Source organism: Rhinolophus hipposideros, assembly GCF_964194185.1.
Source record: "Rhinolophus hipposideros genome assembly, chromosome: 2".
NCBI lineage: Eukaryota > Metazoa > Chordata > Mammalia > Chiroptera > Rhinolophidae > Rhinolophus > Rhinolophus hipposideros.
In genome coordinates, this window is record NC_138048.1 from 48476459 (window position 1) to 48504214 (window position 27756).

Consider the following 27756-nt stretch of genomic DNA (forward strand, 5'->3'; position numbering starts at 1 on the left):
GTATGATTCTTAGACAAGCTTTGCTTTCAACACCAAAATATTCTTCACACTGGAGTAAACATTATCCCCTTCTTGTGACCAAAGTCCTATTTGGTTCTTAACCAGGTGGTGATATATCAGTGTTATCAGAAAAACAGAAAATAGAATTGATGTGACAGAATTTCAACATAGAGTGATCTTGGCTGGAAAGTATTTACTCCATTAAACAAGGGATACCTATGCAGTGTTAATACATATCAATTTATATTTGAGTACTTGGAGAGTAGAGCTGCTTTTTAATAACATGTTGTAACATCAAAGTTCTACAAACATTAGAATTTTTTCCCCTCTAGAGTAGGAAATTTGTTTTCTTGTTTGCTTTCCTTTGAAACATAGTACCCTGGGATTACCTTATTTTCTCTCTTTCCTTTTAAGTGTTAGGCACCATCATGACCAAGAAACTTCACTTGAATAATATGCCACTGTCTGTGTTCCCATACTATGCCTATTTGGGCACAGCTTTGTATGGAAAGGAGAAGCCTCTGATCAAACTTCCAGCACCATTTACAGAATCACTGGATCTTCCTTTATGGAAGTTCTTGTACAAAAATAATCACCTGATTGAAGAGATAAACGAAGAAGTGAGACGTTGTCACTGTGAGCTAACATGGTCCGAAATCAGTAGTGAAGTTACCGTGAGACCTGCAGCCACCTTAGTCAATCAAGGCAGACTAAGAATCAAGAAGTGGAAGAAAGATGCTTGCACAGCATTCTCTGACATCAGGTCTAGATATAAAGTGACACCATTTAAAGTGGATCCAGTAGTGTGGGACACCATGAAAAACGATTTAGAAGCTGACAGGATTTTGATTGAATTTGATGCACTTATGGGGATTGTAACCTTAGTGGGGAAATCAGAGGATGTGCAAAGCATGGAGCCACAAATCAAGGAATTAATAGAAAACACCACTCAAAGAATTAAAAGAGAAGAGCAAAGTCTAAAGGAAAAAGTGGCCATTTCTCCAGGAAAGTATTCTCTTTTGTGCCACAGCGGTATACAGGAGCGTTTCCACACGGAGTTCCCAGACATGGAGATTTTTTATGATGAAGCCACTCAACACATGTACTTGAAAGGATTCCACTCAGATGTGTATAAAGTAAAGTGTGAAATCCAGGAAAAGGTGTACAACATGGCTCAGAAAAACATTCAGCTTCCCCCTGAGGTTTTCCAGTTTTTGCAACAGGTCGACTGGGCAGAATTCTCTAATTCTCTTTTTATAGCACAAAAAATTCTTGCAATTTATGAACTAGAGGGTACAACTGTTCTCTTAACCGGCATTTCTTCTGAAGTCCTATTAGAAGCTGAAAAGCAAATGGTCAGTGCCCTGAATTATAAGCGCATAGACATCGAGGACAGAGAATTCCTGAATGACAAGAAGTGGAAAGACATCACTCACCATTTGCATAGGAAATACAAGTCTTCCTCAAAGACTGTGATAATCAATGAATTAACTTCAGAAACCACAGCTGCGGTCATCATCGCAGGCTGTGTGAGAGAAGTAAACGACACTCACAGCTTCCTTCTTGACTTTTTGGAAAGAAACGTGAAAATAGAGAGATTTGTTGAAGTAAAGCCTCCCTTAGTTATTCATTATTTAAAGGCAAAGAAGAAGCTCTTCTTGCAAAAGACAAAGAAGATAAATGTCCAGGTAGAGTTCAATCCTGCTGGCAAACAAAAAGGCATTTTACTAACTGGCTCAAAGACTCAAGTCATGGAGGGAATAAACATCCTCAAGCAAGTTAGGGATTCAGTTTGTGTTAAAAGCATCTGTATTGATAAGCCAGGCACCAGCCAGTTGTTCCAAAAAGATGCAGGGAATTATAAAAGACAGGCCAAACAGTTATTTGATTGTTTTATAGAACTACAGCAAAATGAAGAAGAGGAGAAGGGAGGTGGCGCTGACGGACAGAAGCGTTTCTCCCGGGCAGACTTAGCCCCTGGAGTCTCGCTGATTGTACAACAGGGCGACTTGACCCAGTTTCCTGTCGATGTGGTGGTGAATTCGGCAAATGGGGACCTCCGGCACAGCGGTGGTCTTGCCGCTGCTCTTTCAAAAGCAGCTGGCCATGAGCTCCAAGCAGACTGTGAGCAGATAGTGAAGAACAAAGGCAAAGTCCTACCTGGCCATGCTACCATCTCAAAAGCAGGAAAGCTCCCATACCACCATGTGATCCATGCCATAGGGCCCAAGTGGAAAGAAAGCGATGTCCAGGGATGTGTGTTCCTATTAAAGAGGGCCGTGGAAGAAAGTCTCCATTTGGCTGAAAAACACCAGTACAGATCCATAGCCATCCCTGCCATTAGTTCTGGAATCTTTGGCTTTCCTTTATCCCAGTGTGTGGAGACCATTGTTTTGGCCATTAAGGAAAACTTCCAATATAACTGGGAAGGACGCACCTTGAAAGAGATTTACCTTGTGGATGCAGCTGAGAAGACTGTTGAGGCCTTTGCTGAAACTGTGAAAACTATGTTTAAAAACACTCTGCCTGAAACTGCTTCCCCGCCCAGTGTACCAGCAGCAGTTCAGCCCCTCTTGAGAAAAGATCATGGGAACAGACAAATGCTGTTGTGCCCCGGAGGCCTGAAGATCCGGTGGTTGCAAGAAGAGGTGCAAAATGCTACAGTGAGTGTCCCTATTTACAGAACACCCACCAAGGGGCTGCAAGTCCAATTAGGCTGTTGCCAAAGGAAGATTAGGATACAGGTTGAATTTTGAATCAAGGGGGAGAATCCCATGCCCTCCCTCCTGGTCTGGGAGCAGATTTCCTTTAAAAATTGGGCTACTTGGTTGTGGCATTTACTGAAAGAGATTGGCCAGTTATGCGTGGGAACTAGAAGTGTATTCAGATCACTAGGTTTAGGGTAAATGTGAAAATCCACAATACCTCACGTGTACAAGGCTCTCTATCCTTTTTCAGTGCCTTAACATCTGTCATATTTTGATGAATCTAAGGTTAATTTCCTGTCAAATTTACTGATAGCAGTTACAGAAAAAATAGAGCATAGGATGGGTGCAGAGGACAGGAATGTTGTTAATGAAGCTGAACCAGGGTGGGCGGGGCGGGGCTTTGTCTGAGGGATCGTTGGCACCCAACACCAGTAAGAAAATATGGAAAGCACAGTGGGCAGTGGACCTGGGAAGGGTCTGGGTAATATGTAGGGATAATTCTTGTAGGTCTGCCAAGGGGTGACATGTTTTCAAAAAATGTATTTAACAACCTTTGCAACACAGGCTCAACTAATGGGAACAGCAGCCCTGGAAGCCCCTGCTGTGCCAATTGTTACTTCTTTAATTTGGGGACTGTGGGCAGGAGGGATTCCTAGGGAAGGCCATTTGCATATCTCCTTTGGAGAAATGTCTATTCAGATCCTTTGCCTACTTTTAAATTGGGTTGTCTTTTTTATCACTGAATTTTTAAGAGTTCTTTATATATTTTGGACACAGGTCCCTTACCAGTTATATGATTTGTAAATATTTTCTCCCATTCTGTGGGTTATCCTCCCTATATAGTAACTTTAAATAATAATTACAAGAATAATAGCTGACATTGAATATTTAGTATGTGCCAGGCATTATACCAAGTGCTTGGCATGCATTTTCTCATTCAATGCCCTAAGGTAGAGTCCAAGATTATTATTCTTCTCACTTCACAGATGAAAGAATGAGACTCAGAGGGTTTAAGTAATTTGCCCATGCCCAACTGCTAACAAATGGCGGATCAGGATTGGAATTTGTTTCGGCTCTTAACCATTGCACTATTATTTCAAAATGTTAAAAATAATTTGGTTTCTCATTTAAAAAAACAAACAAATAAACAGGAAACTTTTGACCAAGCGTCAGTAATTAGAATGGGTTCCGTTCCTCATCTGCCTTGAACACTGAATAATAGTAAGACATTCCTTCCATTCCTTTTATTCCCATAGATGTTTTGGCTTCTGATGCCACAGTATCTGCTATGCCTTGGTCCTTGGTGACTCTTTTGAAAATCACTTGGTCATATGCCTTCTCCTCTCTTCTACTGAGGTCTTAATCTAGCCAATTAATCTGCTCACATTAACTGTCCTGCTGAAAAGCTTCCATGGCTCCTCACTGTCTGTGGGGAAGTCCAGTTGGCCTGGCACTCAAAGCCCTCCTCAGTCTCACCCCAGTGAAACATTTCTAGGCTGGCTTGCAGCATTTTCCTGCAGAAACTCTCTATTAGGTCAAATTAATCTGCTCACGGCTCATGACCTACCATACATAAATGTTCCTGCCGTTCCCCCTTCTGAGTGACTTCCCTGTCTCTCTGTGCCTGCCGCCACTATTCCCAGGTCTTAGAATCCACATCACCCATGGTGTCTTCACTAGCCACTGAAGGCACTCCCTCTGGGCTCCCTCAGTGATCCCACACCATTTATACATTGCTTTGTGTCAGCTCTCTTTTTGTCCTGGAGTGTTATTTAAATGAAAATCTAATAACACTTAATCTTTGGGGTGGTATTTTAAATCTCTGAAAACTTAATCATCTTGTTGTTCCCCATTGTGCCAAGCCTGGGGGCTCAAATATAGCAATTGTTGATGAATGCTTTTTGTTAGAATTTGAAACAAATTGTTGGTTTTGTCTTTAAGACCGATGTTATCGTCAACTCCATTTCCTCGGATCTTGTGCTTAATAGAGGGCCCCTTTCTCAAGCCCTCTTGGGAAAAGCTGGGCCAAAGCTCCAGGAAGAAGTGAACACAACAGGACAAGCGATGACTGTTGACGTGGGCACAATTCTCCAAACCAGTGGTTGCAATCTGCATTGCCACCTTGTGCTTCACGTGGTGGCTCCGGACTGGCAAAATGGCAGCACATCTTCAAGGGCGGTAGGGCATGGTTTTAAATTCTCAGGAAATTGGGTACCCCTTTGGACTCCTTTCAGTATAATGTGGATTGAACCCTGTCTGTTTCTCTTCTGTAATAACGTCCCATCCTTAGCAGATTTCGTTATTATGGCTCTTTCTTTCAACTGTAGCTGACTTCTCCTGAAGACTACTTAATAATATAAATTAATTATAGTACTCAATCATTGGGGGTTAGGGAAGAATATTAAAGATAACACATCTTTTGTGAAGAAGACAAGGCAAGGTCACGAACAATGGAAGAGCGTGGGGGATGAGAAGAGTAGTTGTTTTGCTTCTTTCCTTCATTGCTGAGTGAGTTTGAATCTTTTTGGAGGGTTTCTCAGATTGTCTTTTCCTCTTCCTCATCTATTCCTATTTTTCTTTTCACTTCTGACTGCCCTTAAACTGCCTTTTGTTGAAAGCAAAAAAGGAGTAGACAGAGATCACAAAGTTGCTAAATTCTTCTTATTTCTTTTTTGGTCCTAACTCCCATTTCTAGGCAAAATGTGTAAGGATGTGCTTTGTATTTTTCAGATCATGGAAGACATCATCAAAGAATGTTTGACAATCACTGAGAACTTGTCCTTAAAATCAATTGCATTTCCAGCCATAGGAACAGGAAATTTGGGGTTTCCTAAAACTGTTTTTGCTGAATTAATCATTTCAGAAGTGTTCAAATTTAGTAGCAAACATCAACCGACAGCTTTACAAGAGGTTTGCTTTCTCCTGCACCCGAATGATCTCGAAAATATTCAGGTACAGCCTTACTCATTTCTGGTTATTGTGGCAACTGACCCTTAATGGCCTCCAATGTCTTCATCATCTCATAGATTATTTCTTTCATGTATTTTCCATACAGGAAAGTAAATGAGTAGTATACTAGTTGTAGCATGGCAAATTTCAAGCAAATATATGGATATAGAAAAAAAATTAACTTCTTATTAAGGGAAATTTCAACCACATACAAAAGCAGACAAAACAGTATAATAAACTCCCTTGGATCCATCACTTAATCTTCATAATTATTAAACAATGGCCAAAATGTTTCATCTCCATCTCCACTTATTTTCCTTCCTCCCATATTATTTTGAAGCAAATCCCAGATATACATTTTACCCATGAACAATTCAGTATGTATTTTAGACATTAGAATTCTTTTTAAAATGTCACATAACCACAATACTATTTCACAGATAAAAGAAATTGACAATCATACTTTTATTTCATTAATTATCAAGTCAGTGTTCAAATTTTCAACTGTCTCATAAATGTTTTATTTTTACAGCTTGTTTGTTTGAATCAGATGAGGTCCATGTATTGCAATCGAGTTGACATATCCCCTAACCCTCTTTTAATCTACAGGATTCCTTTCCATATGAACACAGAAATTGTAATACATAATATAAAAGCACAGTTGTGGTCCTATATGTAGGAGATTTTCAGGGTGAGATACACTGAAGGGTGTGATTAGAATGAACTCAGCACATCCCCATGGAAATAGGGAGTTGGGACCAGAAATACCAGAACTATCTTCAGTCATAGAGAGTCTGTCGACCTTCTTATACTTGCTGAACATCAGCTGTGGGTGAGCCGCTGGACTCAACATTACGGGATGACAAGAGGCATTTAATAAGAGGCTGTTATCCCTGTCCTACAAGTCATTAGAGTCCAGTAGAGTAAATGACATTAAACATTTGAAAAGTCCCATAATGATGCAAGAATTAAACAGATTAAGGCTAGCAACCCAGAAAATGTCTATGGATCATTGGACCATCTGAATTTTTAGATCATACTTAATTTTTTTCTGGATCTAGACACAATCTTTAAGTTCTTTGGAAGCAAAAATCTAATCTAAATTCTAATCAGACAGCCAAACCACCCAGGCAAATGTGTGATCCATTTAATTGGTCTGCATAACTATAGTAATTCCTAGTCAATAAATACTTTTTGAACAACCTCTGTAGATTTGCATTATACAAGGTTGTATGGATCATGGAATTGGTATGTAACACATAATTTTTCTCCTATAAGTCACAATGACTTTGGGAGCTAAGATGTATACATATGAAATGAACTAAATTAGAGATATAAAGTGCTGAGAGTTTTTGCTTTTTTTTTTTTTTTTTTTTTTTTTTGAGAGCCCACTGGCCCCATGTGGGAATCGAACCGGCAGCCTTCGGAGTTAGGAGCATGGAGCTTTAACCACCTGAGCCACCGGGTCGGCCCCATGCTGAGAGTTTTTGAATGGGTGAATAGGGGAGCGAGTCCTGTGACACGGACCTGAACCTTCAAATCTCACTATTTCTGTGCAACCCCAGATCCTATTTTCTTTCCTAAGGACTCAGAGTCCTCTGCAAGTATTCTATAAAAGGATTAGTCTACACAGACACTTTTATTGCCATTAGAAACAGTATTGATTCTCCATAGATGGCCATGATACTTTTTCCTCTGAAGACTTTTAAAGACAGTTAAACTTTGGTTATCTTTGCACAAAAATCAACAAAACTTATTGAGATGTGTATAGGTAGACACTGTAAGAGAGGTTGCAAAACAGCAGTCCATGGTCTGAACACGGCCTCTAGATGTGCTTTGTTTGAGCTATTTTTAAAAAATTGAATCAGTTGCTAACCGTTAAAAAATCAAACATTTCACGTAAAGCTCCAGGTGTCCACTGTAACCTAAAAATTCAAATGTGCTGGCACATTGGGCGTGGATTTCTGCCTGAAGTGTTTGCTGTGGCTGAGTGGCAGGTGCTGTGTAGTCCAGAATCACCTCAGTCCAGCTTTCCACTTGTAGCTTCCCTTCCTGGCCCCTGGAGGTCTATGAGCCTGACACCTTGGCTGAGTAGTCTCTGCTGGTCCCTCTCCCTTGATCGTATCAGCCTTTTAGCCAAGATTTTCACTTATTGTTTTCCAACAAAATTATCTGTGGCTTGTTTACAGGGAGGAAGAAAGTGATGATTCGGGGGTGTCACTACCAGGCAAAGAAATGGAATTCACAGGTTCATTAACCCTAACATACACCAGCCTCTTGCTCAAAAAAGCAATACTCCCCTAGCCATTCCTCTTCTGGTACAAATGAGAAGTTAAAAATCGAAGTGTTGTGATTGTCTTTCTCTTAACCCTGTATTTTTAACAACTGGAAAGTTATTTGCTCTTACTTACAACGAAAGTAATACATGTTCATTGTAGAAACTTTGAATAATACAAAATGTGTAAAGTATTTTAGTGTATTTCATTCCAGTCTTCTATACATGTGTACTTTGTAAAATGGTGTTATATAACATAATTAATGTTATTCTTCTTTCATTTAATAATGTAAAATGAGTATTTTCCTATTCCATTACATAGTCTTTGAAAGTGCAATTCTTAATGGCTGCTAAGTATTTTAACAGGTAAATATACTAAAATTTATTTAACCATTTCCCTGTTGGGTTTTAAACTGTTTTATTTTTTCTTGATTATCAATGGCATTGTAATGAATTTTTTTGTATTTGTATCTTTGTTTACATTGTTAATTTCCATAGGATGCATTTGTAGAAATAATATATGTATTGTTTTCATAACTTTAAAAATCTGTAATGATAATAAATAATACTTTGAGAATTGTTCTCCTAAATATTTGTGCATATAGGATCAAAAGCCATGATGAATCAAATTCATTCATCTACTGAGGATTATAGTAGTAAAAAATGTCTTTGTGTCTCCAGGCATTTTCAGATGAATTCGACAAAAGAACGAATGGAAATTTCGTCAGTGACAAAATTCCCAAGGCTGAAAATACACAAGGTTCAGTAAAGCTTTTAAATTGAGAAATTATTTCAAATTACTAAATAGCTATTTAGTGATAAGTGAAAGATGGTAGTGATGAGTCTTATGAAAAAATAGCTTTGATAAAAAAGATATTAAATTATGTCCATATACCTGAGCTGGAAGACACTGGCCATGTTTGTGTGATTTAGAGTGAAAGAGTAGGCAGGCCTAGTTAGATAATCTGTACAATGGGTTTTTTTTTTTTTTTTTTTTTTTTTTTTTTTTTTTTTTTTTTTTTTTTTTTTTGTCATTTACAGCTTTATTTTATAAAACACAGAAATACGCTTTTTTTCTATTTTTTCTGTTCCTTTTTTTTTTTTTTTTTTTTTCTTTTTAATTTTTTTTTTTTTAATTTATTTATTGGGGTGACAATTGTTAATGAAATTACATAATTTCAGGTGTACAATTCCGTATTACATCATCAATAAATCCCATTGTGTGTTCACCACCCAGAGTCAGTTCTCCTTCCATCACCATATATTTGATCCCCCTTACCCTCATCTCCCTCCCCCCACCCCCCTTACCCTCTGGTAACCACTAAACTATGTCTGTGTCTATGAGTTCTTGTTTCTCATTTGTTTGTCTTGTTTTTGGTTTATATACCACATATCAGTGAAATCATAGGGTTCTCTGCTTTTTCTGTCTGACTTATTTCGCTTAGCATTATATTCTCAAGATCCATCCATGTTGTCAGAAATGTTCCTATATCATCTTTCCTTAACGCTGAATAGTATTCCATTGTGTATATGTACCACAACTTCTTTATCCATTCATCTATCGAAGGACATTTTGGTTGTTTCCATGTCTTGGCCACCGTAAACAAAGCTGCAATGAACATTGGAGTACACGTGTCTCTATAGAGAAATGCTTTTATATTTTTGGGGTAGATACCCAGGAGAGCGATTGCTGGGTCATATGGTAATTCTATTCGTAATTTCTTGAGGAACCTCCACACTGCCTTCCATAGCGGCTGCACCAGTCTGCATTCCCACCAACAGTGTATGAGGGTTCCTTTTTCTCCACAGCCTCTCCAACACTTGTTGCTATTTGTCTTGTTGATGATAGCCATTCTGACTGGGGTGAGGTGATATCTCATTGTGGTTTTTATTTGCATTTCTCTGATGATTAGTGATGTTGAGCATTTTTTCATATGTTTATTTGCCATTTGTAAGTCCTCTTTAGAGAAATGTCTCTTTAGGTCCTCTGCCCATTTTTCAATTGGGTTGTTCGTTTTTTTGTTGTTGAGTTTCATGAGTTCCTTGTATATTTTGGATATTAGACCCTTATCGGAGGAACTATTTGCAAAAATCTTCTCCCATTCAGTCGGTAGCCTCTTTATTTTGTCGATGGTTTCTTTTGCTGTGCAGAAACTTTTAAGTTTCATATAGTCCCATTTGTTTATTTTATCTTTTACTTCCATTGCCTTTGGAGTCAAATTCATAAAATGCTCTTTGAACCCAAGGTCCATAAGTTTAGTACCTATGTTTTCTTCAATGCAGTTTATTGTGTCAGGTCTTATGCTTAAGTCTTTGATCCATTTTGAATTAATTTTGGTACATGGTGACAGATAGCAGTCCAGTTTCATTCTTTTGCACGTGGCTATCCAATTCTGCCAGCACCATTTATTGAAGAGGCTGTCATTCCTCCATTGTATGTTTTTAGCTTCTTTGTCAAAAATTATCTGTCCATATTTATGTGGTTTTATTTCTGGGTTCTCAATTCTATTCCATTGGTCTACGTGTCTGTTTTTCCGCCAATACCATGCTGTTTTGATTATTGTAGCCCTGTAGTACAAGCTAAAGTCAGGCAGTGTGATACCTCCAGCACTGTTCTTTTTTCTTAAGATTGCTTTGGCTATTCGGGGTCTTTTGTGGTTCCAAACAAATCTGATGATTTTTTGTTCTATTTCTTTAAAAAATGCCATTGGGATTTTGATGGGGATTGCATTAAATCTGTATATTGCTTTGGGTAATATGGCCATTTTAACTATGTTGATTCTTCCAAGCCATGAGCACGGAATGTCCTTCCATTTCTTTGTGTCATCTTCAATTTCTTTCAAAAATGTCTTATAGTTTTCAGCATATAAATCCTTCACATCCTTGGTTAAGTTTATTCCTAGGTATTTTATTCTTTTTGCTGCAATTGCAAAAGGAATTGTTTTTTCTATCTCTTTTTCTGAGATTTCATTGTTGGTATATAGGAAAGCAATGGACTTTTGTACGTTGATTTTGTAGCCAGCAACTTTACTGTATTCATTGATTGTTTCTAATAGCTTTTTGGTGGAGTCTTTAGGGTTTTCTATGTATAGCATCATGTCATCTGCAAAGAGTGACAATTTAACTTCTTCATTCGCAATTTGGATGCCTTTTATTTCTTTCTCTTGCCTGATAGCTCTGGCGAGGACTTCCAACACTATGTTGAAAAGCAGAGGTGATAGGGGACAACCTTGTCGTGTTCCTGAACGTAGAGCAAAGGGCTTCAGCTTTTCACCATTAATTATGAGGTTAGCTGAGGGCTTGTCGTATATGGCCTTTATTATGTTGAGGTATTTTCCTTCTATACCAATTTTAGTAAGTGTTTTAATCATAAATGGATGTTGTATCTTATCAAATGCTTTTTCTGCATCAATTGATAGAATCATATGATTTTTGTCCTTTATTTTGTTTATGTGATGTATCACATTGATGGATTTGCGAATGTTGAACCATCCTTGTGCCCCGGGGATGAACCCCACTTGGTCGTGATGAATAATCTTTTTAATGCATTGTTGTATTCGATTTGCTAGAATTTTGTTTAGGATTTTAGCATCTGTATTCATCAGAGATATAGGTCTGTAGTTTTCTTTTTTTGTGTTGTCCTTACCAGGTTTTGGTATCAGGGTAATGTTGGCCTCATAAAATGAGTTAGGGAGTACTGACTCTTCTTCAATTTTTTGGAAGAGTTTGAGCAGGATTGGTATTAGATCCTCTTTGAAGGTTTGGTAGAATTCACTGGTGAAGCCATCTGGTCCAGGACTTTTGATTTTGGGAAGGTTTTTGATGACTGATTCAATTTCCTTACTGGTGATCGGCCTGTTAAGATTTTCCAGTTCTTCATGATTCAGCCTTGGAAGGCTATATGTTTCTAAGAACTTGTCCATTTCTTCTAAGTTATTAAATTTGGTGGCATATAGTCCTTCATAGTATTCTTGGATAATCCTTTGTATTTCTGTGGTGTCCGTGATAACTTCCCCTTTTTCATTTCTGATTTTGTTAATTAGTGTCTTCTCTCTTTTTATCTTAGTGAGTCTAGCCAAGGGTTTGTCGATTTTGTTAATCTTTTCAAAGAACCAGCTTTTTGTCACATTAATTTTTTCTATTGTCTTTTTGTTCTCTATTTCATTTAGTTCTGCTCTGATTTTTGTTATTTCCTTTCTTCTGCTGACCTTGGGTTTCGCTTGTTCTTCTTTTTCTAGTTTTTTAAGGTGTAACATGAGGTTATTTATTTGGGATTTTTCTTGTTTCTTGAGATAGGCCTGTAATGATATAAATTTCCCTCTTATAACTGCTTTCGCCGCATCCCAAAAATTTTGGTAGGATGTATTTTCATTGTCATTTGTTTCTATATATCTTTTGATCTCTCCTCTAATTTCTTCTTTGACCCAGTCGTTCTTTAAAAGTATGTTGTTTAATCTCCATGTATTTGTGTTTCTTTTTGCTTTCTTTTCGCAGTTGATATCCAATTTCAAAGCCTTGTGATCAGAGAATATGCTTGGTATGATTTCAATCTTCTTAAATTTGCTGAGGCTGCTTTTATGTCCCAATATATGGTCTATCCTTGAGAATGTTCCATGTACACTCGAAAAGAATGTATAATCTGATGTTGTAGGATGAAGTGCTCTATATATGTCAATGATGTCCATTTCATTTAATGTGTCATTTAGTGCTGCAATTTCGTTATTTATTTTCTGTTTGGATGATCTATCCATAGCTGTCAATGATGTATTTAAGTCCCCTAGTATAATTGTGTTTTGGTCAATTTCTCCCTTTAGTTCTGTTAGTAGTTGCTTGGTGTATTTTGGTGCTCCCTGATTGGGGGCATAAATATTGATGACTGTTATGTCTTCTTGTTGTATAGTCCCCTTTACCATTATGAAATGTCCATCTTTGTCTCTTGTTATCTTTTTCACCCTGAAGTCTGTTTCATCTGATATCATTATGGCTACACCTGATTTTCTCTGGGTACCATTTGCTTGGAGTGCCAGTTTCCACCCTTTCACTTTGAGTCTATGCTTGTCCTTGTAGCTGAGATGTGTCTCTTGGAGACAGCATATGGTTGGGTTTAGTTTTTTGATCCAATCTGCTACTCTGTGCCTTTTTATTGGTGAGTTCAGTCCATTTACATTTAGGGTGATTATTGATACGTGAGGATTTCCTGTCATTCTATCTTTAGTTTTCTGGTAAGGCTGTGTCTCCATTGTTTCTTTGCCTTTTTGTTGTTGTCTATTATTTCTGTGTGGTGGTATTCTATGATGTTTCCCTCTGTTTCTTCTTTTATTACAGTATATATTTCAGTTCTGGATTTTTTTTGAGTGGTTACCCTTAAGATTATGTAAAAGTAAGTTTGATATTTAGAGTATTCCATTTTCTTCAGCACGCTTACTTTCTCCATTCCCATATTCCGGTTCAGGCCTTTACTCTCCCCCTTTTTATGTTTCGGTTGCCACAAATTGTCCCTGTTGATGGTGGTTTAATAGCCTCCTTTAGTATTTCTTGTAGTGCAGGTCGTGTATTAGAAAATTCCCTCAGCTTCTGTATGTCTGGAAAGGTCTTTATTCCTCCTTCATATCTAAAGGATATCTTCGCTGGATATATTATTCTTGGCTCATGATTTCTCTCTTTCAATAGTTTGAATATTTGGTTCCACTCCCTCCTGGCTTGTAGAGTTTCTGCTGAAAAATCGGATGATAATCTAATGGGCTTTCCTTTGTAGGTTACCGTCTTCTTTTCCCTGGCTGCCTTGAGGATTCTTTCTTTGGAGTTAATTTTAGACAGCTTGAATACAATGTGTCTTGGAGAAGGCCTGTTGGGATTGAGGTAATTAGGTGTTCTATTTGCTTCTTGGATTCGAGGATCCAGTTCTGTCCACAAATTTGGGAAGTTCTCATTGACAATTTCTTTGAGTATATTCTCTGTTCCCTTCTCTCTTTCTTCTCCTTCTGGTATGCCCATTATTCTTATATTGCTCTTTCTGATGGAGTCAGAAAGTTCTTGTAGAGTTCTTTCGTTTCTTTTAAGTCTCAAGTCTCTTTCTTCTTCCATCTGTGTAATTTCCAGGTTTCTATCTTCGATGTCACTGATTCTTTCTTCCATCTGGTCAACTCTACTACCTAAGCTGGTTATTTCATTCTTAATTTCTTCTATTGAGTTCTTAATCTCCAGAAATTCCATTTGGTTCTTTTTTAAAATTTCAATCTCTTTCGTAAAATGCTCATGTTGTTCTTTGATTGCGTTTCTGAGTTCATTAAATTGCCTTTCTGTGTTTTCTTGCATCTCTTTGAGGTTTTTCAGAACTGCAATCTTGAATTCTCTATCATTTAAGTCACATATTTCCATATCTCTAAGTTCCTTTTCTGGAGACTTTTCACTTTCTTTTTGAGCTGTCTTGTTGCCTTGGTTATTCATGGCAATTACTGATTTATTATTTCTCTTCCTAGACATCTACAGGAGTGGTTTATTCAACAGGTTGATAGGAAGAGGTCTCTCTGACACAGTAGTGCTATATTTTCTCTGCACTTTTCCAGCTTCTCACACGATGGGGGGATTCCCTGGGAGACGGGCCTCTCCTCTGTTAACAGTTCACCTGGGTCATAGGGCGTCACCTCCCTGTGGGGGTGCGGAGAGCTTTTGAAGTTCCAAAGCTCTTTCTGCACCCGATTCAGAGCCCGTATGTTTCAGCAGTTCTGTTTACTCCTGCAGGGATCCGCCCAGATAGGTGGGGCCAGGGGCGGGGTGGGTTGTGAGAGGTGGCCCAGAGCAATGGCGGCGACCACCACCACAGCTGGTCCTGCTTCCACAGCTCCCTCCCCTTTGCCGTAACTAGTTGGGCTGCGAATCTGTTTCTGCAGTCCACAGTTCTCAGAACAGCAAAGATCCTGTCCTTGTGATCTGACACTGCTAGTTTATCGCTTCTAGCACCGGGCAGGTGGGGGTGGGGCGAGCTCTGGGAGGGTAGGGAGGGGCGGCTAGTCTCAGTGCCTAAGGCTTCCGTTCTCCGCTCGGCAGTGAGGGCTTAATCACAGTTTTCAGCCTTCTTCCCTCAGTCTTTTCTCCGAGGTCTGCCGTGAACGTTGGGTTCAGCTGTGCTATATGCTGCCCCCTCAGCCCTGTGGGCCGTAAGCGGAGCCCTAGCAGTCCGAGTCCTTCCCTCTCCCGCAGCTGCGGTAGTTCCGGGATGCAGCGATCTCGGAGCACTGAGCTAGGTCTTTGTCCTGCGCCCGCGGGGCTCCGTCCCGCACTTCTCCCTTCCCTCCTCCCCCGCTCGCGCGATTCACCCACCTGGAGGTGAATTCAGTAGTGGACCTCTTCGTCTTGCCTGTCTGCTGTGCAGGGAGTGTTTTGTGGAGTTATTGTTGTCCAATTAGTTGTAAATTCCAGGAGAGCTTTACAGAGGCTCACCTCACGCCGCCATTTTGATCCGGATTCCACAATGGGTTTTTAAGTAGTGATGAGGCTATTTTCTAAGAATGATGTGACATGTGTTTTTGGAAATAGATACATTTAAAGAGACAATACCAACCAAATGCTTTTTCTCTGTTAAATTTGCTGTTGTTTATTTGAGTTTATCCTATCTGGTATTTGCCGAGGATTCTTAAATCTGACTATATATGTCTTCCATCAAATTTGGGAATTTTTCAGTTATTTATTCAAATATTTGTCCTGCAGTGATCTTTTTTCTCCTCTCCTAACATAAATAGTAAGTGCTAACATAAATAGTAACATAAACTAAGTGCTAACATAAATAGTAAGCCTTTTAATAGGGTCCTACTGGTCCCTGAGGATCTGTTCTTTTTTCTTTAAAAAAAGATTTTTTTTCTCTATTTTTCAGATTGGATAATTTTTATTGATCTACCTCCAAGTTCAATGACTCATTTCTCTGTCTGCTACACGATTGAGCCTCTGCAGTGAATTTTTTTATATCAGATACTGTATTTTTAAGTTGTAAAATGTCCTTTTGATTTTATAATTTATATTTTTCTGCAGAGACTCCTATTTTTCCATTCATTTCAAATCATTTCCATGCATTCAGATGTGTTTACTTTGACCTCAAGGAGCATAGTTATAGTAGGTACTTCAAAGTTTGTCTAGTAATTCTGACATCTGGATCATGTGGAGATTAGCATGTATAGTGAGTGTTTTTATTCTTGAGAATTCGTCACATTTTCTTGGTTCTTTGTATGACAAGCAATTTTGGCTTATAGACTGGTTATTTTCATTATTATGTTGTGCAACTTGGGTCTGGTTAAAATCTGGAAAATGGTGATTTTTTTTTAGCAGGCAGTTAATTGGTTAAGTTCATTCTAAGAGTTCTGTCTCACCTTCTGGGTGAGACCTTCCAGTATCACTTCAGGTCTGAAAACCTTTGCTATGCTGCTTGGGTCTGACTCCATATATGTAGCTCTGGAGTGAGCTCAGGATTTATTTCAGTTCATGCACAGAATAGGGGATCACTTTCTCTAGCTCTCCCCTCTCTAGGATTCCCCTTATACTCTCTGGCTTGTAGGAGCCCATTTTGCAGGTCTTCTCACCAGAAAGACAGGGTTCGCTTGGAGTTTAAGCTGCCTGTTCTGTTGCCTCATAATTTTGTGTGATCAGTGTTGCCCTTGGGCAAAGTGGAGAGAGAAACGAGAGAGAGAGAGAGAGAGAGAGAGAGAGAGAGAGAGAGAGAGAGAGAGAGAGAAAAGTAACAGAGATTTCCCTCTCCCCCCACCCCCCATATATACACTATTCAGACCACAAAAGTCCTTTTTCCTGATTCTTCCGGATAGAAATACAGAATGACTCTCAGAGTTTTAGCTCTGTGTGGTGCCACTGTGGAGTTCTGCAGCGGTGGTCACCTTGGAGGTAGGGCCTGGATTAAAAAAGAAAAAAAAATAGGGAAAATAAGAAGGATCCCTGCCATACTCATCAGCTCACAGGGACCCTTTTTCTCAATCCTCTGGCCATAAAGACAGGGATTCTCTGAGAGTTTTGCTACCAGTGCTTGTTGTGCAGTTCTGCAACTAGGACCACCCTTGGGTTCAACCTGGAAGAGAAAAAGAAAAAAATTCTCAAAACAAAGTGGGAAACTCCCCTCTATACAAGTTGCCTCTTCAGATTTTGACTCCCCTCCCCAATCTGTCTGCTGTTTACTTTTCAGTCCTCCATTAGTGGCTTTTTGTATTAGTGCCATGTTTTTAGTTGTGATCAGCAGGAGATATAGGCTTTAGTGGACTAACTTCACCTTGACCAGCACCAGAAGTCCATGTTTGATATGTATTATATTTTATAATCCTTTTTCAAAAACAGAGCATCACTGGGGCTGAGAGTCAGGGCCAGGTTAAAGGCCAGAGATGAGAGAGAGAAAGGGAGAGAGAGGGAGGCGGGGAGGGAGGGGGGAGAGAAAAAGAGAAGTATGGCAGGGGCACATGTGGGAGCATGAGACCTAAGTCATTCTTGCTGTAGTTGACTTGGTTATTGACTTCATTATTTTCTTTTTCTTTTCAGGTTTCTATAAAACTGTTTCTAGCCCTGACTTAGGACTGCATGAAATGAAAATTGGCCCCATCACCTTCCAGGTGGCCTCAGGAGATATCACGAAAGAAGAGGCAGATGTGATCGTAAATACGACATCAAAAGCATTTACTCTCAAAGCAGGTATTGTAGGACTTTGACTGGTATAATAGTCACAGCAGATCTCATGAAGGAGGGTTATTATAGCCAAACTATTCTACACTTGCTATAGCCAAACTGGCTTCTACAACTTTGGCATATTAATATTAATTAATACTTTTAAAATTATTTTGACATGGTTTCTTGTAATCAGTAACAATTTTTTTATGAACTTCTCTTGTTTGTGAACAGAAATACCCAGGTTATAGGATTCTTTTGATGATGGGGAAAGTGTTTAGATAATGAGGCAATTATTCTGATCCAAATATACTGTTTCTGAGTTTTTGTTTGTGTTTGTAACCATCTTGATGGTCTCATGTAGGGGTCTCCAAAGCAATTTTGGAACAGGCTGGACAAAATGTTGAAATGGAATGTTCTCGTCTAGGTAAGGCGCAGTGCTGTTTTTTGATCCTAAATTATAAGTGGAAGCTCAATGTGGGGGACTGTAGAGAGGCTGGGGAACGTCTTGGGATTGAGGAGACAATATATTGATCTTAAAATCATACATTTTACTAAAGAATTCCAGTCATAGAGAATTAGAAATGAAAAGAAATGAAAGGTGAAATCATGGTTAAAAAGAGAAGGTAAGCAAGAAAGATTCATCCATGGTAATATTTTAGGAGTCTCTTATTTACATTAAATTCTTTATTTGCCAAACTAGACATTTTGCATTCTAAACAACCAAAGAGTGGGTTCAGCACATGACTTTGCATGTTTTTGTTTTATGTTTCTTAGCTCAACTGGGCAACAATGAGTATATAATTACCGAAGGTGGATTATTGAAGTGCAAGAATATTATTCATGTCATAGGCGGAAATGATGTCAAGAAATCGGTTTCCTATGTTTTGCAGGAGTGTGAAAAGCGGAATTACTCATCCATTTGCCTCCCAGCCATTGGGACAGGTTTGTAACCTCTCAAGACTGAATCCCTAGGTGACCCCTTTCCCTTGATTTGGTGATGACTTTAATATAGTTCATGCTGAGTGTTCGTAAGAGCAGCTTCTGATCCCAAGGCAGCTGCTGAGGGAATGAGCAAAGCCTGTGGGTGTTTTAAGTAAAAGAGGGAAAAATGAAGAAAACTGAAGAGACTGTTGGAATATTAGAGAGAATTTGCTCTCTAATATAGAGGGGAAAGGAGAGAAAGGGAGGGGAAGAAAAGGGAGGAATGAGTAAGAAAGGCCATCTCTCCTCTTTCAGCAGTTCCTTTTTCTTTTTTTCCATCCCCTATACAACCCCCATTTTAGTCCTTCACTTCCTCCTCCATCCTCTCCATGGACAATATGTTAATTGGCTTCCACCTCCCTGTAGCTGACTCCCAGATGAGCATTTCCAGCCCTCTTCTCTCACCTCTTCCACAGTGGCTGTGTAGGTTGGCCTTAGGACATCTCTGCACAGAGATAACTCAATGGGTTCTAATGGGTCAGAAACTCCATTCGCCACTCTCTTTTCAGCCTACTTGCCTCTTTCGATTTCTAGTTTTCCTCAAAGTATATGATTGTGTGATTCTTCAGATAGAAGGATGGTGCTTTGGGTTTATCATTAGAAAGGTGATGCGCTTTGAGCTCTTTTCCTGGGAATCTGAGTCATGAGCATTGATCAGGATTTCCTACTTGATCTCCCTTAATTGAGCTGGTCAGGGGAGGCAAACAGCCTTAGCTTTAAGTGGAATGGAACTGACCTGTCTCAGAGAGAGAACACTGGGCACTGGATTGGTCATTTCAGTGCTCAGGATTCTGAGTTTGAATGTCTACACTGGCATGTTAGGCCCTCCAGAAGTTTAGCCTCAATAAACTTAACCATCCTTGTCACTTTCTGGGCCTTCTTCAAATCCTCTCTGTCACATATTTTGATTTGTGTAATTCTCGACCATTCCTCTTAATGTTCCCATGTGGAATGTTATGTCTACTTTATTACTTTTCTATTTCTAAAAATATAATTTATAGCCCGTTTGTGTTTTTATTCCCCTTGTAGTATCATCCAGTCCTAGTAGATTAGCCAACATGTTATCTGTCTATCTATCTCTGTATTTGTCATCTTTTATGGACACCCACTGATGACTTCCCAGTCTTTGTCTCAACTGCTTTTTCCTCTTTGCTCTGGTCTTGTGTTTCCACCTTAACTTTATTTGGGCCAAGAAAACAGGCAGTCCACAGGTGGCACAGACTTTTCCAAGGGAGTCCCTGGGTGGACTCAAAGATGACACAAGGAAATGAGGTGGTTTTAGTTTAGTATAAATATATACACATGTTTGAGTATTTCTGCAAACCTGTTGTTTCTTCCACTGATCTGGGGGCATTGCTAGTCTGCACAGATTCACCTCGCTTGTCTTCTTTACCTATTTCTATCATCACCTGAGCTGGTCCTTAGACTAATGGGTGGGGAAACTTTTCCCCTTTAGTGGCATTTATGAGTTGAGTGAGGCTGTGAACAAGACAGCTTCTGGCTGTAAAAGAAGCCCTCTTCCTATTACCTACAGATGCTTGTCTTAGGGGAGAGAACGTTTGGTCAGTGATACCTGAAAGCACCTCAAGATCAATGTAAACTCCAAACTACAATTCACTGTCTTCTCCCCCAAACCTGCCCTTCCTCTTACATCTCTGATTATGTTAAAAGCATCAATTTCTATCTAGAATTCTTGACTGTACCCTCTTTATCACTCCTATATTCATTAACTTATTAATTAGTTTGATCAAATAGTTACTGAATGCTTGTCATGTATCAGGCACCACTAAAAAGGGGTCCAGTCCACATAGAGCAGCACCTACCCTATTGTGAGAGACAGACATGTAAATAAATAACCTTAATATAGCGTGCCCATGACGTACACATGAAGGCATGTTGGTGGCAAAAGAGGGGGAACAAGAGATCAAAGTTGGTCACTAGGTCCTGCTGAGTTTACTTCCTAAATGTCTCAATCCCTCCACCTGAGTCTTCATTCTTGCCCCCTCTCTTTGTTCAACTCTTGTCTTTTGCCTAAACTTGTTATATTCCCCTCTAGACCTGCTTGATCCGGGCTCTCTGTTTTAGTGCCTCCTCCACCCCATCTCTCCTACCCCAGTCTTATTTTTCTCAAAAATAGATCTATTTCTCTGAGCACACTAGGTTGAATCTCTCACACCCATTACACATTTCTATCTGACTTGGGTGTTCCCTCATTTTTCCACACTTCACCTACGGAACACCTGTTCAACCTTACACATCACATCCTCTTGTCCTAGTGCCTAGATGAGCATGAGTCTGTGATGGGACACAGTAAATTTTTATTGAGAGTGAATGAATATATCTGAACACTCCCATTCAAATTCTCCCAAATATCATGAGATAACGCAGTTTTGCAAAGGAGAATTTCCCTCTTTTCCTGCTCATCCAATAAAAACCAACCAAACAAACAAACAAAACCCTGAGTAAACCCTCTTGGTTTGTTTTATATGGGGTTTGTCTACGTCCCCCAATTGTCTACATAGCCAAGTAAAAGAGGCCTACTCTTGTTTCTGTAATAATGGTGAGCACCTTCAGCAGGGATAATCCAAATGGACCCTTAGTCTATCACACTAGATTGGTCAGGGGACTTACACAATGCCACCCTCCCTGCCATGTGAGAGCTGTCATTCATATGGGACTACTTCCCTGGTTTTGCATGAGACTTTTCGAGGAACCTGTCATGATCTTACCTAGGCAGTAGGCCTGAGAAACAAGATATGGAACATGCTTAATTAGGAAAAGACCTGCTCAGGTAACAATCTTGAACCCTGCTAGCCAGTTAAAATCTCACTGAGTGTGCAAGGAAAGACTTCCTGGAGGCTTGTGGATAACTTACGTGCAAAAAAGTATAGATTATAACAAATAGCTCCAGGTGTCTTACAAAATTAGCTTAGTTTAAATCAAGTCCCCAAAGATACCTTGGAAAATAAGAATACATATGTAAAGTCAAGTGATGACTGAGCAAAAAAAAAAAAATCGTGGTTCTCTTTAAAGAGCATAATATTTCCACATATTGTAGCATCTTTTACTTTTTATGGATCTTTTGAGGACACTAGTGGGCTAAGATAGATTAACTGTGCTGTGTGACACAGAGGAATACAGTGAGCTGGGATCTGCTGAATAGAGTAGACATGAATGTCAGATACCAAAACATTAGGTCCTTTATTCATTTGTTGGGCTGTTGGCTTCCTGACATCCTGGGACAAAATCTCCCCATTGCATCTAGGACTTCAAAAACGTTTGCTGATGCATTGTTAGAAAGGTCTACAGTGATGAAAGAGCTGGGGAGTGGGTATTTAGTTTGTGAGAATTGGAATCCCTAATTTATTCCTCAGCCTTTTTCAGATCTTTTTTCCCCCAGTCATTTTTATCGTTTGCTTTCCCAGGAAGTGCCAAACAAGACCCAGATAAGGTTGCTGAAGCCATAATTAATGCCATTGAAGACTTTGTCCAGAAAGGATCAGTTCGGTCGGTGACAAAAGTTAAAGTTGTTATCTTTCTGCCTCAAATACTGGACGTGTTTTATGCTAACATGAAAAAAAGAGAAGGTTCTCAAGCTCCTCCCCAACAGTCTATGATGTCTAAATTTGCATGTGAGTTGTTCATTTTTATGAAATACACGTTCCTAATATTGATATCATATGAGAAATAGCTAATGTTTTTAATCTAAATTCTTTTTTTGGTAGTTTATTGGCTCCACCCCCAGTTTTATTGAGATATAATTGATACACATCACTGTAGACGTTTAAGGTATATAACATAATGATTTGACTTCTTATATTGTGAAATGATTATGGCAAAAAGTTTAGTTTACTATCATCATCTCATATAGATATATTTCTATCCATCATCTCATATAGATACAATGACAAGAGAAAGCAAAAAAGGAAAAAGGAGTTTTTTCCTTGTGATTAGAACTCTTGGAATTTACTTTCTTAACGACTTTCATATGTATCATACAGTGGTTTGAACTATAGTTATCATGCTGGACATTACAACCCTAGTACTTATTTACCTTTTAACTGGAAGTGTGTATCTTTTGACCACCTTCCTCCAATTCCCCCTCCCCCCACCCTCTACGTCTGATAACTATGAATCTGATCTCTTTTTCTATGAGTTTGGGGTTTTTTGGGGGGGGTGAAGTGGGGAGGTGTTTGCTTTTTTAGATTTCACATATAAGTAAAATCATACAGTATTTGTCTTTGACTTGAAATAGCTAATCTGTAATGAACTATCAGAAAGTGAAATTTTAAAAAAATTTCATTTACAATTACATAAAAAAGAATTAAATACCTAGGAATAAATTTAACCAAGGAGGTGAAAACTATAAGATACCAATGAAAGAAATTGAGGAAGACACAAATAAATGGAAAGATCTTTTGTGTTTCTGGATTGGAAGAATCAATATTGTTAAAATATCCACACTGACTAAAGCAATCTACAGATTTAATGTAATTCCTATCAAAATTCCAATGACATTTTTTCACAGAAATAGAACAAGCCATCCTAAAATTTGTATGGAACCACAAAGGACCCCAAATAGCTAAAGCAATCTTGAAAAAGAACTACAAAGTTGGAGGCATCAAGTCATCACACTTCCTGATTTCAAACTATATTAAAAGCCATAGTAATCAAAACAGTATGGTATTGGCATAAAAACAGACATAGATCAATAGAGGAGGATAGACAACCCAGAAATAAACCCATGCATGTATGGTCAATTAATTTGCAACAAAAGAGACAAGAATATACAATGGGGAAAGGATAGTCTCTTCAATATAGTGTTGGATGCTTGCTTCAGCACTACATATACTAAAATAAATGGTGTTGGGAAAACTAGACAGCCACGCAAAAGGATGAAATCGGACCACTATTGTACACCACACACACAAATCCACTCAAAACGGATTAAAAACTTGAATATAAGACCTGAAACCATAAAACGTCTACAAGAAAACACAGGGGGTAAGCTCCTCCACATTGGTCTTGGCAATAATTTTTTGGATTTGACACCAAAAGTACAAACAGCAAAAGCAAAAGCAAAAATAAGCAAGCAGCACTAAATCAAACTAAAAAGCTCCTGTACAGCAAGGAACGGTCAATAAGATGAAAAGGCAACCTATAGAATGGGAGAAAATATTTGTAAATCATCTAATTGATAAGGGGTTAATATCCAAAAATATATTAAAAACTCATATAGCTCAATAGAAAAACAACAACAATCTGATAAAAAAAATGGGCAGAGGATCTGAATAGACATTTTTCCAAAGAGGACATAGAATGCAGATGGCCAACAGGTACATGAAAAGGTGCTCAATATCTCTAATCATCAGGGAAATGCAAATCAAAATCACAATGAAATATCGCCTCATAGATGTTAAATGGCTATTATGAAAAAAACAATAAGAAATAAACAAGTGTTGGCAAGGATGTGGAGAAAAGGGAACCTCTCCACATTGCTGGTGGGACTGTAGAGCTGTTCAACCACTATGGAAACCAGTATGGAGGTTCCTCAACAAATTAAAAATAGAACTTCTAAGTTCTATTCCACTTCTGGGTATTTATCTGAAGGAAACACAATCATTATCTCAAGAAGATATTTGCACCCCCCATGTTCATTGCAGTATTATTTACAATAACCAAGACATGGAAACAGTTTAAGTGTCCATTGGCAAATGAATAAAAGAAAAATAGAAAATGGAATATCATTCATCCATAGAAAAGAGTGAAATCTTGCCATTTGTGACAATATGGATAGACCTTGAGGGCATGAGGCTAAATGAAATAAGTCAGACAGAGAAAGACAAATACTGTATGATAATCGCTTATACATGGAATCTTAAAAAATAACCCAAACTCATAGATACAGAGGACTAATTGATGGTTAATAGAGGCCCACCTCTAATAAAGGCCCACCTCTGGGTGGGAGTGGGGTTTGGGAAGTGGGCGAAATGGGTGAATGGGGTCAAAAGGTACAAACTTCCAGCTATAAGATAAATAAGTCTTGGGGGTGTAATGGACAGCATGGAGACAAAGAAAAAAAAAGGAAAAGAAAAAAATAACGAATTTTCCTTTCTTTTTTTAATTTTCATTTTATTCAAAGCATCTGTTGCATCCCCTTTTTTCTTCTTCTTTAGCATTTTTTGGCTTCTCAAAGCAGTCTCACTCCCCAAAAAATCGTTTGGTTTTGGAAAAGAAAACAGAATCAGCAATTTTTCAGGTGTGTGGTGAAAATGAAATATCTGTGGAATCCACCCTCTCTTGGATACAGGAAATTATTAAAAAGGAAGAGAGTCATTACACCAGTGAAGAAGAATGTATCAAACACTTTGATGACAAGGAACATCAAGAATTGATTAAGCTGCAGAGGAACTTAAATATTGATATTTGCTTGGACCTTGAAAGACCTCTGATTAAAGTTTCCGGAATTAACAGAGATGTGGAACAGGCCAGAAATGCAATTGAGAAAATGATCAAGACAGTTCGATTGGCCAAAGAGCAGGAATCCAGAGCAGATTGTATTAGTGAATACGTACAATGGCAATATAATGACAATAACACTTTTCATTGTTTCGACAAAATAACCAACCTGCAATTGGAGGAAGCAAGACAAAAGAAGGGGACAGTCAAGGTGGAAATTAATCACCATAGCTACACAGTGGACGTGAACAAATGCGTTGCGAAAAATGCAAAGGGACATAGTTTACCTGTTCAGCGCATCGCGAAACATGAAGGTCAGTCAAACTTTCATGCTTGTTATCCGTTAGTTTACACTTTGGGCTCAACACCATTTTGTACATACATCAAAATGGTATTCAAGTAGATAAAATTCAAAGAACCCTATGGAATAAAATAGAAAACTTGGTATCTGAGCTTAAGGAGCTTACCTTATGGCTGGAAAAATACAGCATGGGCATGCCCAACCACCTGAGGACGACCGTCTTAGTGATAACACTAGCCAAACCTTGCGTTTTTAGAGTTCACAAGCTGCCCAGAGCTAGTTCTTCTGCAGAGGTAATGGCTGCCTCAGTCAGGAGAGGGAAAGCCGTGGGCTTTAAAGAAAAGTGGCCCAAGGTTTTCTAGACCAAAAGGGAGAAGACAGCCTGGTCAGAGAGTGGGCGCTTTCTGCGTCTGCAACTGATACCCAAAGAGGATCAGGAGCCTTGTAGAATCATCTCCCAGAGGTCACTTCCTCCTCTGCCCTGAAAATAAGGTTCCTTGACACACATCAGGAGGCAGCCTTCAGATTCTCTGACTGGATGTGCTCCCTGAGAAGGGAATGCTTGTGTAGACAACCATTCCTGCTTTCAAACCACGGAAGTCCCCCACTGAAAACAAGTAAATTGGCTTCCCTCCCAGTGCATTATCTTCATTTCTTGTGAGATTAGTGTGAATGAATTCCTCAGACTCTGAGCAGCCCTGGGGAAATGATAATAATAATAGTCTGTTTAGCAGATGGGGAGACAGAGCTGCCACCACAACCTGCCACATAGCAAAACCTGCTACCCACTCAACTCTTGAAGGAAACTGTGAAGAATGATGAAGGAACAGGTGTGGAGGACCTTGTGGTGGTGTGGAGTTCTGGCAAAAAGCCATGAGTTTGTAAACAAGACGGTAGCAACTATTTAACACATTGTAGGGAAATAATTTGTTAAATTATTAAATTATGGCAGATCAGAGGCTTAACAGAATATGTAGCTGAATTACACTACAGCAGCAGTTCTCAAATCTGAACATGATGAAAACTTGTTAAGAGGTAGGTACACAGGTTCAACCCCTCAGAAATTTTGATTCGATAGATCTGTGGGTTTTTTGTTTTTTTAACAAGCATTATAGTTGGTTCTGTGGTCCACGCTTCTGCTTTGAAAAACAGTCCCCTAGAAAGATAAGGAATTTCTTGAATACACTGAAATAGGAGATTGTAAAACAAGAACACAAATGATACTCAATTTTTCAAAGCATACCAGGAATGTGGACCGTGTAGATGAGCCTTCCCGGGTGCGAGGGTGTCCTTAAATGTCTACTTTACAGTTGAGATCCCTGTGCACTGGAGTGATATGAAGCAACAGGATGTCTGCCTGGTTGAGCTACAGCCTGGTCATGCAGAATATGACATGGTGGCAAAAAAGTTTAATCAGACCTGCTCACAATTCAAGATAGAGAAGGTAAGCCTTCTGCTGACATGGAATTTTCTTAAAGGTGGAAATAAGGGGTATCGTGGTCCTGGATAAATACATTTTGATTCATTTCCTATCACATTTTTAAATCCAGAATTAGAATATATTATGGTAATTAGATGTTAGATTCTAGATTCTACTCATGTCACCATAATTACTGAGACATTAAGATTGAGATTCTTGTGACAATTATTACAATATAAAAATAGATTGCAATATATTATCATACTAAAGGCATATATTTCCTTTGTGAACAAAGCTAACAAAAATTCAAAGATACGGGTTCAAAGTTGGAGTTGATAACTAGCAAACCACGACGAAGAGACACGTGGAGGCTCCTCAGGTTAGATTATGTGGCCCTGCCCCACCATTCACAGATCAACAGGGCTTCCTTCCTTAATATATCCAGTGGTTCTTTCTTTGTCCATCTCATTTATTTTGGTATCTTCCATTTTTAAACATTAATGTTGCTCTGTGAAATTACATTCTCCCTTTATGGCAGTATTATTTTGATGCTTTTTTCTTCTTTAATTCTCCTTTCATTATCACTGGTATCTGTTTCTCCTCTAAACCCCAAATCCTAGATTTACCCACAGGATTTATGCTTTGGTCTTCTGTCTCTGCACTTCTGTCCCTGCACCAGGAAATGTTTTTACCCTCCTTGACTTCAGCTAATATTTTAATGTTGATAGCTCCCAAATCAACATATCAACAACTTGGATTTTTCACTCCAGCTGTAGAACATATTCCCAGTAGCCTAAAAAACCTCTGCTGGATTATCTATTTGCTAAATCAATTTCCCTAAAACTTAACTCATTGTCTCTAAGTAATGGTCTTTCCCCTTCCTTATCCATTTCTGTCCTCGGTTCCACCACTTTCTGAGTAAAGCTAGAGATCTCTGAGTACCTTCCCTTTGTCCATAATAATGAGTCTACTGGTAAATCCTCCATTTTCTTTCTTTGCAAATTTTCTC

The 27756-nt window shown here is 38.8% G+C and overlaps 1 protein-coding gene across 1 annotated transcript in view; it reads left to right on the top strand.

Moving 5' to 3' along the window:
• PARP14 (poly(ADP-ribose) polymerase family member 14) overlaps positions 1-27756 on the top strand; it is a 50356-nt gene that overhangs the window by 16035 nt on the left and 6565 nt on the right. Inside the window, exons 6-15 of the mRNA XM_081067694.1 lie at positions 415-2663; positions 4650-4886; positions 5439-5660; positions 8614-8692; positions 17461-17610; positions 17948-18010; positions 18361-18528; positions 21993-22199; positions 24744-25340; positions 26638-26771. Coding sequence (XP_080923820.1) covers positions 415-2663; positions 4650-4886; positions 5439-5660; positions 8614-8692; positions 17461-17610; positions 17948-18010; positions 18361-18528; positions 21993-22199; positions 24744-25340; positions 26638-26771 — 4106 coding nt within the window. The remainder of the gene's footprint in view (positions 1-414; positions 2664-4649; positions 4887-5438; positions 5661-8613; positions 8693-17460; positions 17611-17947; positions 18011-18360; positions 18529-21992; positions 22200-24743; positions 25341-26637; positions 26772-27756) is intronic.